The sequence below is a fragment of the Chenopodium quinoa genome, unplaced genomic scaffold, assembly GCF_001683475.1.
Source record: "Chenopodium quinoa cultivar QQ74 unplaced genomic scaffold, ASM168347v1, whole genome shotgun sequence".
In the NCBI taxonomy this organism is placed as follows: domain Eukaryota; kingdom Viridiplantae; phylum Streptophyta; class Magnoliopsida; order Caryophyllales; family Amaranthaceae; genus Chenopodium; species Chenopodium quinoa.
In genome coordinates, this window is record NW_018744626.1 from 3,267,703 (window position 1) to 3,280,921 (window position 13,219).

At 36.5% G+C, this 13,219-nt stretch overlaps 1 protein-coding gene across 1 annotated transcript; it reads right to left on the reverse strand.

Moving 5' to 3' along the window:
* Positions 1-240: 240 nt before the first annotated feature.
* On the reverse strand, positions 241-9,814 carry LOC110700507 (DDT domain-containing protein DDR4-like). The gene is made up of 12 exons (XM_021878054.1): positions 8,527-9,814; positions 8,317-8,427; positions 6,386-6,472; positions 6,247-6,284; positions 6,087-6,168; positions 5,649-5,755; positions 5,335-5,503; positions 3,165-3,257; positions 2,897-3,017; positions 1,986-2,028; positions 1,698-1,877; positions 241-1,611 (listed from the first exon to the last, which is right to left on the reverse strand). Exons 1-12 carry the CDS (start codon positions 9,145-9,147, stop codon positions 867-869), a joined length of 2,397 nt encoding a protein of 798 aa, XP_021733746.1. The 5' UTR covers positions 9,148-9,814; the 3' UTR covers positions 241-866.
* Between the last annotated feature and the right edge of the window lie 3,405 nt (positions 9,815-13,219).

The window sequence follows — 13,219 nt, forward strand, 5'->3', positions numbered from 1 at the left end:
GAATTAAGCTTTAACTCAGTGTTATTTGGTGAAAAATCCGGAGTTCTAAATTAACTTCAAATTTTCCGACTTGAAAATTAATCCTCAAGTAAGGTCGTAAAGAATAAATTACACAAAATGCACCTTCAATAGGTTATACGCTAGCTTGCTCGTTTCATTCAAATTGATTGTTTACAATAAATAATAAAAAAAAAAAAAAAAAAAAAAAAAAAAACCTGTGTTAAGGCGAGGATAACAAGCTGAAAGCAAGTGAGGGAATTCCAGCATATGTGCATGTTATAAAGGGAGCAACAGGGCAAAGAATTACAAGTATCGTAATAAAGTTACAAAAGAAGCAGCAGAATAAGCCCTTAAGTGGGAGGAGAATCGAATTACAACAAGGTGATCCCAGCTCCCTTTTAAGACAATTTATCAACCAACCTAGTCAACCCAACTACATACTACTAGATAATAGATACTTTTGTCGTCCCAGTCAACAAAAATTCAAGAACAGGGCTCTTAATCTAGGAAACTTGGTTACCGGTTGGGTTAAGCTATTGTACACGGAACAAACTCTCAACAATTTTGCCCATCTCTCTCAAACCCTGTAGATGTACGAACTCTGACAAATGACTAATAAATCTACCATTCCTCCGCATTGTGTTGCTCCCTTGTAGAAAATCCAGAGTAATATTGCACAACAGGAATCCCTCGAGTATCCCACAGAATAAAATCCGCCAACAGTAAATGTAGAACTGAATATCCTTCATGGACCTTCGTGGGCTAGACTGTAAACTCATAATGTCCATATATGATACAACTAACCACCCAAAATGGGAAACAAAGACTAGGAAAAACTCCATAGCCTTGATCCTTTAAAAATGAGATCACTCACCTTTCTGATCATCATCCTTTGCTAAAGCACTGGGTCCATCATCAAAACCGGAACCAGGCGCTAGTTCATTAAGGTCAAGAAATCCCCTCGCTTCAATCCTGTCAGGATCAACTTGCTTTGGACTTTCAGGCTTAGGCAAGGGCCCGTTTTCACTTTTCTCAACATCCATGGGAGTAGACTCACTAACTCCTCTTTCTAGCTGCTCTTCCTCGTGATCATCCTCATCAGAGTCCTCACTTTCAGTCGAGTAATTCGGATAACCAGTTCTATCATGATTTACCTTCCTGTTTTTCGTGGATGTCTCAGTTTCAGAATCAGATAGCTCGTACTTCCGGTAATCTATACGATTCCTCGTAGCGCGTTTACTACGCCTCAAACCCGAGTCTAGGTCATCAACTGACCTTATTTTAGTTCCTCTTCGAGTCCGACCCTCAGGTTTCTTAAACCTTTCTCTTGGTCGGTCACTATCATCACTATTGCTCAGCAAGTCTTCTTCCTCTTCTTCTTCCACCTCATCTTCTCCATTTTCCTCACTCCATTGGTATTCCTCATCTCCTTCACCTTCAGAGCTGCTAGTCATTCTCTTCTTATGTTTACGCTGTTGCATATATGCCTCGTCATAAACAGCTTCCCCAACAATATCGTCATCACTATCTAAGTATCCCTCCTCATTGTCTGAAATCCCTTCAACATAATCTTTTTCTGAATATCTCTGAGGTCTTTGTCTCCTCCGATTACTAAATATCACAAGAAATTAAAGTTGTCAGAAAACCCTATCATTGCAGTGAATTAAAAAGAAAAACTAGTGTGTAAAGAATCTAACCCTCGATCCAATGGTTCAGAATTGTGGTCTACATCCATTTCATCATAATCAGCTGGAGATGGGGGACTAAATGACACATGCAGGGAGGAGTGTGAAGAGCCATTCCATCTACCGTTGGCAGATGGTTCAGGTTTGATAACATCCCTTTTAACACCAGGTTCTGGAGATGGCTGTTTGCGCCTACAATCAAAGAAGCAAAAGGAGATTAAATTAGTGAAGATAAGAAAGCATAAAAATATATAATACAAAGTATACATGTATAGAATATGTCCAAAAACATTTCCATACTTGGTAGTCTTGATAGCTTCATTGATAGAACGATCGAAATCATCTGCATAAGAGTATAAAAAAAACCACTCAATCTTTCAGCAAGCACCAAGGTTAGGTAAACGATAAAATCAAAGATCCAGGATCAAATAACAAGCTCTATTACTACAAAGTGGTAATGAGGTGAAGTCTATTAGAAATAGTGGCAAGCTATCTAGAGCCAACTATAATCGCCTCACCACTCCTTGATAACACAAAACTGCTCACACCATTAATTGCAAAATGGGAACTAAATTGTTTGCATACACAAATAGTAGAGTATAAAACCTGTACTTTCTTAGCTTAGGTTGCGAAGGCTATTCAAATTTAATAGTTCAGCTTCACTATAAGAAAATATATAGACAAAAATTTAAAGTTGATCCTCAGTCAAATTAAGACAATATCTTTGGGGAAATCAGGGTGATTTCATTATCATGTCCTACAACCAAGTGCTGGAACTTTAAACCTTCCATAGATTGTTACTTCCTCCATTTCATAAAAATTGCAACACTCCACCCAAAAAGCTCTCACATATTTAGTCCAAGTGTGGCAATTTTTTTTTTTTTTTTTTGAAACAGAGGAAGTATATATTTTAATATTTCTCAACCCCCCCCCCCCCTCCTCCTTCCACCCCCCAAAAGTCCCAGAAAACAACTAATTTGGTGTCTGGGCTGACTGGGCATGAAGAAAATAACAATACTTCTCAATTTCTTATCCCATTAGGCAATCCTGATAATTGTACGTTCACAGCCACTAGTAATGTAATTCTCTGGCACTCTTGCACACCCTACCAAATATATTGGTAAAAGGCTGATTCATAAAGCATTGTATCATAGGCGAAAGCCCTCAAGGTAGACGCAAATGCATCCAGGAGAGAATTTAAAAGTTCTTACCAAATGTATAAGTGACAGGTTTCCTGTCACGAAGAGAGCGGCCACCAGCAAGCCCATCCATGACAAAATTATCCAGAAGAAGAGCTTGGCGTTGCTGCTTTTTCAGCAATTTTTCTTTTCTCTGTTGAGAGAGGGAGAGAGAGAGAGAGAGCAGCAAACAAGGCAAGAGAACATAAGCAAATCAGGCTCTTCTGAAGAAATTAGTACAAACTTTCCCACTCATGAAAGTGGAAATTAGCAAAGAAGAAACAATTCTAAAAAGCTTTACCCTGTAAATCTTCTCAATCTCAGGAAGCATATCGTTCTTTAACTTCTTTCCAAGTGAAGCTTCTGTTCTGTTCTTGCTTGAGAAGAGCTTCTCCTGCAGACAGGCACATGGACATTAGCTTTTTAATAAAATTTGATGACAAATCCCAGCCAAAATCCAGTGACACTTCACACATCAAATGAAAATTCAATTTTTTCTAGCAAAAAAAAAATAATTCTAACAGAATGAAGGCAGCATACAACTCGAGGATCAGCTGTATCAGACTAATCTCACAGAAGTTTATAACTTGAAAGGTCAGCTCTCAATGAAATACAGAGAGTATATATATATATATACATATATATATATATATATATATATATATGTATATATATATATATGTATATGTATATGTATATATATATGTATATATATATATATGTATATATATATATATGTATATATATATATATATGTATATATATATATATATATAGATCAAAGGTTAACAGTTAAAGTTAATGATTTGTAATTGAGAAAGAAATCTTAATAGGAAAAGCTAAAGTTTGACGTATATGTTTCACCTTATTTTGTCAACTCACCCAACACTTCTTTCTCTCATGTTTTTAGTTCTCTCCTCATTCAACATTTCTCTGCTTTCCCTCTCATACTCAACAAAAATATACATCCTAACGAACAAATGTATCTTCTCATACAAGTAAAAGCCAGCAGCATAGTTTTTGTTCATAGTTGTAGCTTAATACCACTGTTTTTAATCACTACTCCTTCACATATAGAATTCTCAGTACAAGTCAGGTGTGTGTTTCTACAACCCAATGCACCTTTATATCCTAGTTGCAGAAATGTGCAATACTTAGCCCTACTGCTCAAACCTTGCTACTTCTTTACTTCCTTTATTCTAATTACTTTCTTCATCTCCCATACCTTGTTTACTCATTTAAACAGTTATATCTTCAAAAAGTTCAAATACTCCCTCCGACACATGAGCTTTGCATTTGGGTCAGATCCAGGGATTAAGAATGTTGTCAAGCTTAATACATATATACATACTTCCTTAACGTTGCAATTAAAAAAGCTTATATAACATGAAAACCCCAAAGCTGCAATTGAAAAAGAACGGAGGAAGTATATATTTTGGGACATTTTGAACTGGTAAAGGTTAAGTGTGGTATGGTTGTATGGGCAGAAAGTAAAAAGGATTACAGGAACATTTTACTTCAAACATTATTTATTTACTGTATTTGTTCAATGGGATCTTCAAACAAGAAAATTTCCTACACATAAATCACTTCACTCTAATAAGACACATCATCTTCTACACTGAAAGGCTTGAATCAAACAAGATTAACAGTACTCAAGTTTGCAATCTTCATAAATTCCAATGCAAATGAAATTTGATACCCTCTAGATTAATATATAAGAAAAAACATCCGCATGCTAGGATCGTTGATTTGCCTTGATGTACTAACATAAGCTTTTAAAATATTTAATAATATGTATCTAACTATATAAGCTCAAATGTGTGCACTGAGTTGACAATTAATCATCTCTCAAAACTCCAACACCAATAGATTAAGGAGGAGTGTAAAGGAAAGCTAGCAAGTTTATACTAACATGAAATTCATGCTGTCAGCTAGCATTATTAAATTAGAAACAACTAGCTATATCAGTTATTAAATTTATCGCAGAATGAACCAATGAACTGATATATTTTCTAAGGTATAAAAGCAATGTGGAAAACCCTACAGCTCTGGAAGTAATAAAAACAAAGTTCTTCTAATAAAAAGGCAGCAAAGGCCACAATTCTAACAAAAAGGAGAAATGAAGAACAAGAAATGAAAAGAAAAAAACAGGGGGTTCATCTTCCAAAAGATTATTCACACAGGAATGGTAAACAAGAGCACATGCAGGCCATACTTTTATCTCTCATTTATTCATACGTAGCATTTAAAGACTAGTACTGATGTTGACCAAGCTGCTATTCTGAAGATTGCAGTGAAGTGGGAAATAATTGTTTATTTGTATTTTGGGTTGCACATAAACTATAACCGTTTCCAGAAAAAATGGTGCATTAATCAATGTCTATTTTGGTTGTGACAGGAAACAAAACAACGTGGATGTATCCTTCATGAGAGAAATATAGCAAAAAACAGTAATTCCAACAGCTTACAGAAACATCAAGGAATTCATCCAGATTAGTTGCCACTGTTTCCCACTCGTAAGTTGTGCAAGGAAGGACATTAGAGCCCTTAGTCTTTCCCTTCTTCATCTCAACCTTCCTTTCAACTTTCCTGATCTCCCGATATAGCCTATGGCCAACAAATTCATCATCTTCATACCTGCAAAGTGACACAAACCTTAATTTCTTAAAAAACAGTGCAAAATCACAAGTACTCGTATACAGATGACAATAAACAAAATCATCTTATTAGTTTGCAGCATGAAAGACATTTAGAAACTTGGATAAGTGATCAGATGTAATACCAAAACGAAGTTCCATGTGAATCACCGCCAATTCGCTCTTTCCGAAATGCAGAAAGCTGAGCTCCATGTTTGAGTGAATTATCAATATAACTCCTGATATCATCTTGCTACAGATTACAAGCAAAACACATAAATGTAAGTATCTAGGGGTCATGGACAGGACGGACACAAAATTCAACACAAACAAATAGATCAAAATATTTGTTAGTCACACCAACATAAGTGGTGAGCTTCTCATGACTATTGTCTCTAAACTGACCAAAAATTAATTGAGATATAAGCGATCATAACATGCCTCTTGGTACAATGAGGAATATTGCTCATGACACCAAGTCCTCCAGACGATGGGCATGAATTTTAACAGATATTAGATGAAGTTGTGAAAGTCAATTCTAAATAAAAGCATAAAGAAGGCTTGTGATTAGATAATAGTGATACCTCTACTCGAATATCACACAGGGCTTTCAGGATCACCACACGCACTGCTGGATCAAGGGTCTTGTACATTTCAATCTCAGCCCTACAGATTGATAAAGCAAGCACATTAAAGACATAATCACCAAAAAGTAGAGAGCTCAAAAGGCAATCAGACACTCACCCATGATTAGCAACTATAGGCAACTCTCCTTCAGCAACCTTCAAACAAATACAAATTCAAATAAGATTAAGGCAATCCAGCAGAAGGGGCAATGCGGCAGCATATCTGTCCATAAAAAATAACTAAGCAGGACAATTACCCAATGCCACCAGTCTCGCAACTTTCTGCATAGCACGGTCACCCAAGTTTCACGTCCACAAGCCATCCGAGTAACTGGAGGAATTGCCTATCAGCATCAAGAAATATTTTTAGATCACTTGGAGAAAAAGCAGAGTAATTCAATGACCAATAGTACACAATAAGACCACATTAAACCAATAATCAATTCAGGAATCACTATGGTCAGAATCCTAGATCCAATACTCAAGGAGAATAGACAAGAGGTTTGCTAAAACCAAGAAAAAAGGGTTACAAAGTCCAGTAGGAGAGCTGTGAAGGTTTACCATCACCAGTAAAGTCTAAACTAAAATAACAATGTATGAGAGGGCAAAATGCAAAAAAACAAAAGCAGAGCAGAAAGAATTTCCTCAAGACCCAAGATGTATTAAGCTAAGTAAGCTCACTAGACAACCTTATCAGCACATTCAAAGTGTTCAAGGACAAAAAAATTACCTTATTTTTTTAACCTGTGCAACAATAGAATTAGCAAAATAAAAGATGATAACCTATGATGCCCCTGATGAAAAAGGAATTTCTTTCTCTAAAATCACATACACAAAGCCAACTCCTCTAATAACATCATGTACCAGATCGACAGCTACTAAGCGTGATTATAAACTGAAACATCTAGCCAAACAACTACTTCAGAGAGACTTACTGCTTTTAAATAGGGCTACTATGCTAATACAAAAGGTACATAAACATATAAAAGACCATTTCAACAGATCATTCCATGAGATCACAAAAAGAACAAACCACCCACACTTAATTATATGCTATTTCACAATCCAGCACAGACCAACTGCTCTCCCTATTATATCTCAAACACGTAATTAGAAAAATCAAGTCAACTACTAGGCATCCAGCCAAGGATAATTTTTGTTTACTAATTTACCCACAAGCAAGTAAGCAACCTTACTTACCAACCCATAGGTCATGGCTCAGTCTTATCTTTACTTGTTGAAAAATTTAAGGTAGCTTCTCTACTCCCAGATATGTTATACATTTATTACCCCGGTTTATCCAAAACCAGCTTGACCTGAGCTTAGTGGCTCAAGCTTCACCAAAAATATAAAACACTTAAAAGTCTTAATAAGCAGTTCCCATTTTCCTATACCAATAGATCAATCCTATATTCAAGCAGAGCCTAAAGAATAAAAATATTCAGCTTTAAATTTATACACTTGTTTACTAACCTAGTAAAGGGTACTGTGTTGCCAAAATACCTTAAAAAGGAATAATTTCTCAATTTCTTTGCACATCCCTAGATTATATCAATAAGCACAAAAAAGATGCCCAAAAGCTTTAGCTTTTCACCCATTACAAAATTCCAGCAAATTGAGTTCCATACCTTGTCAGCCTAATAATAAAATTAATAATCCATGTAATCATAGTTAACATAATCCTCCTCACTGTCTTCTTTTTTGAGTTTAGCGAGTTCAGTCACATTCATTAGTAAGCCCAAAAAATGTATACATACAGCTTCATTACATTAACAGACACCCTATAAAAATTAATAATACAACAATATTACCAACGAAGTCTCTTACCTGAGCATCAAAAGCCTTCAAACTACGAAAGAGTTTTTATACAACTAGAACATGACAATCAAACTCAACTTTAAATCAATGGAATCCAAGGAGTAGATACATTAATTCAAGCAGGTGCATACACGCAATAACCAGCCCTCTGATATCAAAATTACACATTTGCGGTATTGAATCCTCTTCCATCTAACCAGTTTCAATGAAACATATATCATAGTAAGCACACATGCATTTTCAATAAACGCTAACTAGTTTCAAATTTTCAATCCAATAAGCAAACAACTAATACTTTTACATCAAACAAACATACCAAACGCTAAAATATTTTCCACACTTAAAATAGATTAGAAAGCAATGGGCCAACCTTCAACAATGGGATATGTATATCACTCAATGTACTATTGGGAGTAAGCAATGCAGACTCCAACTCCTCAGCACTGAATTCAGCATTAATGTTCAAAACTGCCCTAAACAACTACAATCAACAAACACAAACACCTCAATCAAGCTCAATAAACAACAAAAAACACCAAATTAAATAACAAAATTCCATCTCTTTTATATCTTAACTGACATGGAGAAAATTGAGTATTGAAGCCAATTCCCACATAGACCTCAAGTGCCACCGCGGCATTTGCTCCGGTGTAGGTGGATTCACCAATGAAGTTACAACCTTACTACTATGCTCCTTTGGCAAATCATCATCTTCCTCTTCAAGTACCTCCTCCTCTACCACCACCTTCTCAACTTTCTCCCTCTTCGGCGGCCTCGCCCTCCGCTCGATCACCGGAGGGTCCACATACTTAGCCGGCCGAGCCGTGCAAGCTCGAGTTGGCCTTTCTCTCCTAACTATTACATTATTATTACTATTATTAGTGCTATCCTTCTTTCCACTTTTGCTATTGCTCTTATTAAGAGCATCATTACCACCCAGCTCTATCTTGTTTTCATCCTCAATTGGGTTACTACCCTCTTGCGTTACAGTTCCGGTTTCAGTTTCGGTTTCGGCTTCGGTTTCGGCTTTGGGTTCAGGGTTATTGTTGGTTTCAGGCTTTTGGGTATCACCATTAGTCTCCGGTTCAGCCAAAGATCGGTGGATCGGGGACGATACGGTGTCCTCCATAGCAGGAGGATCAAGAAGGTGAGGGTTAGGGCTAATTAAGGTGGGATTTGGCAAAAGATCATAGCTTTGCATTGAAGAAATACAATGAAATTAAGCCCAAGTTTTTGGGTACTTAGAAAAATCCAAGAGAAGGTAAAATAACCCCAGAAAATATGAATAATCCAACATTCATTACATCATACCACTCTTCTCTGTAAATCTCTTCAACCCCAGAAAAATCAAGAAAACAGGGAGAAAAATGGAAGAAATTTAGAAACCCAAATAATAAATTGGATTGATTTTTGTGGGTATTTGGCAATTTTGATGTTAAGCTTAACCCCAGTTCTTCTGGGTAGTTTTAAAAATGGGGGGGTTTAATTGGAGTATTTTTGGGTTTTTTTTTTGTTGAGTGCACTGGATTTTTTGGATTTTTTTGTGTTAATTGAGTTTTGGTTTATGGGGAAAAAGGGGAGAAATAGAAGGGTTTGGGTAATTAGGGCAACTGGGTAAAAAAGGCAGTCTTCAAAGGAGCATATGACAAGGAGCATGGAAATAGAGGGAGAGGTTTTGCCTTATTTCCACGGTCTCTTTTCTTTCTTGTTTCTTCAATTTTCCTTTTCTTTCTTTTTTCCACAAATTTTTTTTTTTTTTTTTTTGGACAGTTGATACAAAGAGACCTAGGCCCTGTTTTTTAGAGCTGCTCTGCTCTACTCAAAAGAAAATATGTTCTACTATGCTCTGCTTAATTTTTAAATAATATTTAATAATGACAACAATAATAATTAATATTCAGTAATAATAATTAATATTGTATTGATGATAATAATTTATTATTTGAATAATTATAATAATTATTAATATTAAAAATAATTTTACTAATAATAATAATAACAACAACAACAACAACGTTAATAATAATAACATTAATAATAGTATTAATAATAATGTTGAAATCTGATGTACTCGACTCTGCTCTGCTATCCTGAAATTTGTTCTGCTGAAATTTAATCTGCTTTGCTGTGCTGACCCCTGCTCTGCTCTGCCCACAAGCTCAAAAGAACAGGGCCCTAATCTCCAATATTTAGATCACCTACAAAAAAACAATGAAAGTTAGGCATAAGCATAGAAATCTTGTTTAGTAACATTCTATCACTTTGTGGCCCTGGATTTTGTCCTTGCATCCATTTGACAACCCTTGTATCTTGGCAGCAGACCTGCAGATGCCAGCTATGCCTTCAGCCTTCCTAGAGCAGACTTCAGTCCCTTGAAAATAGCAGTAAGCATGTTGGTTACTCCTCCCCCGTGGTGAAAGCTCTCTTCACCCTGGTCTAAGATGGCTACGTCAGTCTTCAAGTGCCAACACCTACTTCTCTGCTTCCCCTTCCGTTTCCCTCTCCGCAGATCCAATTGTAAATCTGCAAATACCTGTTCCAGAATTCAGAACCAGATTGTTATTCCCTTGCTTCTCCTCTATACAACTAGGACCAAAACCTAGAGGACCATCATAACCTTGAATGTTGTGTGTAATACTGCAGTCCTCACTCGAAATATTCTTCTTAATAGGCATTACCACCCTACTTTCCATTCTTTTAATGACTGCCCATGGATTCAGCTTCGTGTTCTTGAAAATTTGATTGTTCCTGGCTTCCCATATACTTTCTAGTCCTACTATAAAGGTTTGGAAGCTTCTCTCCATACTCTCATCCTTTCCCCCAAGGATTCTTAACCATTTCTGCACCCATTCAACAATTGGGACATTGTCTTGAAAAGCCACATTCATACCCAAATTGAAGCCTTTCCAAACATGACTAGCAACGGAGCAGTCCCTGAATAACTGTTCTAAAGTTTCAAGTTGGGTGTTGCCTTGATCCTCACTGTCGAAACAAAGATGGCAATGATGCTTGTCACCCAATCCTCGTCTTTTCCTTTCACTCCCCACAGGTAGAGCTCCCTTCAGAATTTTCCACACAAAGATTTTCTGCTTTAGAGTGCCAGTATAATTCCAGAAGCTCTTCCAATTTATGCTGCTAGAGCTTCTTAATTAAGTGCTGATTTGGATCAGAGCTATGTTTTGAGTCAAACAAAAGTCTGTATCCACTTTAAACAGTATATGAACCACTATGGTTTCCCTTCCAAATTATTGATTCTTCAAAACCTGCTTCCATTGGACTAATGTTATGGATTTGTTTTGTTGTATCATCAGAAAACCACAGCTTGCACTTATCCAAGTCTCATTCCCCATTTTGCTTTCGAAGAAGGCTGCTAACTTTTTCAGTTATGTAGGTATCCTAATTCTTCCCTTCAGGTGCCTTGCACTTAACCCGGGGATGGTGAATTCTAGCATAACACACCCATCACCTACGGACCACACACACCCTTGCTTTAGAACCTGTAAACCCCACTTAACACCCTTCCAGAGTTCCAGCCCCAAGAACCAGCATTCCTACTTTCCCAAGTCTCATAAAAAAGAGTTGTTTTATCAATCCCATACTTAGGACAAAAAACCTTACTTATTAGGGAATCTGTATCATGAATGATTCTCCACCCTTGATTTGCTTGGAGAGCTTGGTTGAAAAAACGAGCATCCAAGATTCCCAAGCCCCCTTTTTCTTTTATCTGGGTGAGATGAGTCCATTTCTTCCAATATACACCTTTACCTATCCTATTCCCTAGCCACCAAAATTTAGCAACTATGCTATTAATTTTCTTGAGAATATTTACAAGACATTTAAAGACAGAGAGAACATAAGTACCCAGGCTTGAGAGAACAGACTTAATCAGGGTAAGTCTACCAGCAAGGGAGAGGAATAGGGAATTCCAAGCATTTAATCTCTCTTTACCCTGTCAACTAAACCACCAAAAATTTGCTACTTATTCACACCAAAGTCTGCTGGGATGCTTAGATAAACCCTAAACTTGCTACTCCTTTTTATGCCTAGCAGTTCACTGTATTTCATAGCCTCATTATCATCCATACTAGGACTAGAGAGTAACACTGATTTATCTTGATTAATCACCTGCCTCGAGGCCTTACAGTAAGTATTAAGGACCAAACTTAAGTCCACACTTTTTCTTCATTCATGGTTAAAATTGATTATGCATATATGGAATACTCATACATTGTATTAGGATATTGGATCATAAATTTATCATGATGTTAATTATAGGGATGTTCCTTTCTCAAAAAAAAAAAAAAAAAAAAAAATAATAATTAAGGGATATTAATGGGACGAGTTTTAGTTTAAACTTCTCTTGCATGCTACATCCAGCCATCTAATGGATGGTGAAATGGAGGTTGAAGATAAAAATCGAACCTGGCATGTTAGTTAGAAAGCCACATGAATACGAGAAGAACAAAGTAAAGGCCTATTTTTAGGGCAGGTTCAATCTCTTTTAGGTTGGATTTGTTCCTTCATTCTCGAACATCCAGTCATGGTTCCAAACCTATTGGAATTATTCGAGGGTCATTTTGTCCTTTTTCACTACTACAAAAAGTGGAAAAAGGACCCGGACCCGTTATCTTAACCAACAGGTATGTTTGATGTAAGAGATCCTTTAATAGAGATAACGGGTCTCTTATAAGCCCTTGGGCCCACAAATTTATTGATAGGAGTGAGATAAGAAACCCATTGTAAGAGCAACGGGTCTCTTACCTTCCTTTTTCACTTCTCAATTATTTATGCGTGTTGTTGTACCATCCTTTTGCTCAATCTCTCTCCTCTGCATCTCTTTGTTTATCACCGACATTCCTTTGCTAATTTTTTTCCTCAAAAACTCATTTCTCATTCACCTCCGATTTATGGCTTCATCTCCTTATTTTCCACCTTCATCAACGACTTCTTCGAGCATATGCATGCTCCTTGTATTTTGAGAAGTCTCCACCTTCAATATCCCTCTTTGCTTATCCTCCGACGACAGTTTCAAAGTGCTTTAGTGCAATTAGATCTAGATTTAATCATTCAAGGTACAGTTTTTGTGAATTTCACTGAGGTTGTTCGAAATTTATTGTTTTTTTTTTCTGGGTTGCTTTGGGTTAGCGATGGTGGTGGGTAGATGTTTTTGGTTTGTTTTGTGATTTGTGTTTTCGTTTGATTTTTGGTTTGTTTTTGTGATTTGGTTTTTGTTTAATTTTCGATTTGTTTTGGTAATAATGAAAACAGGTTTG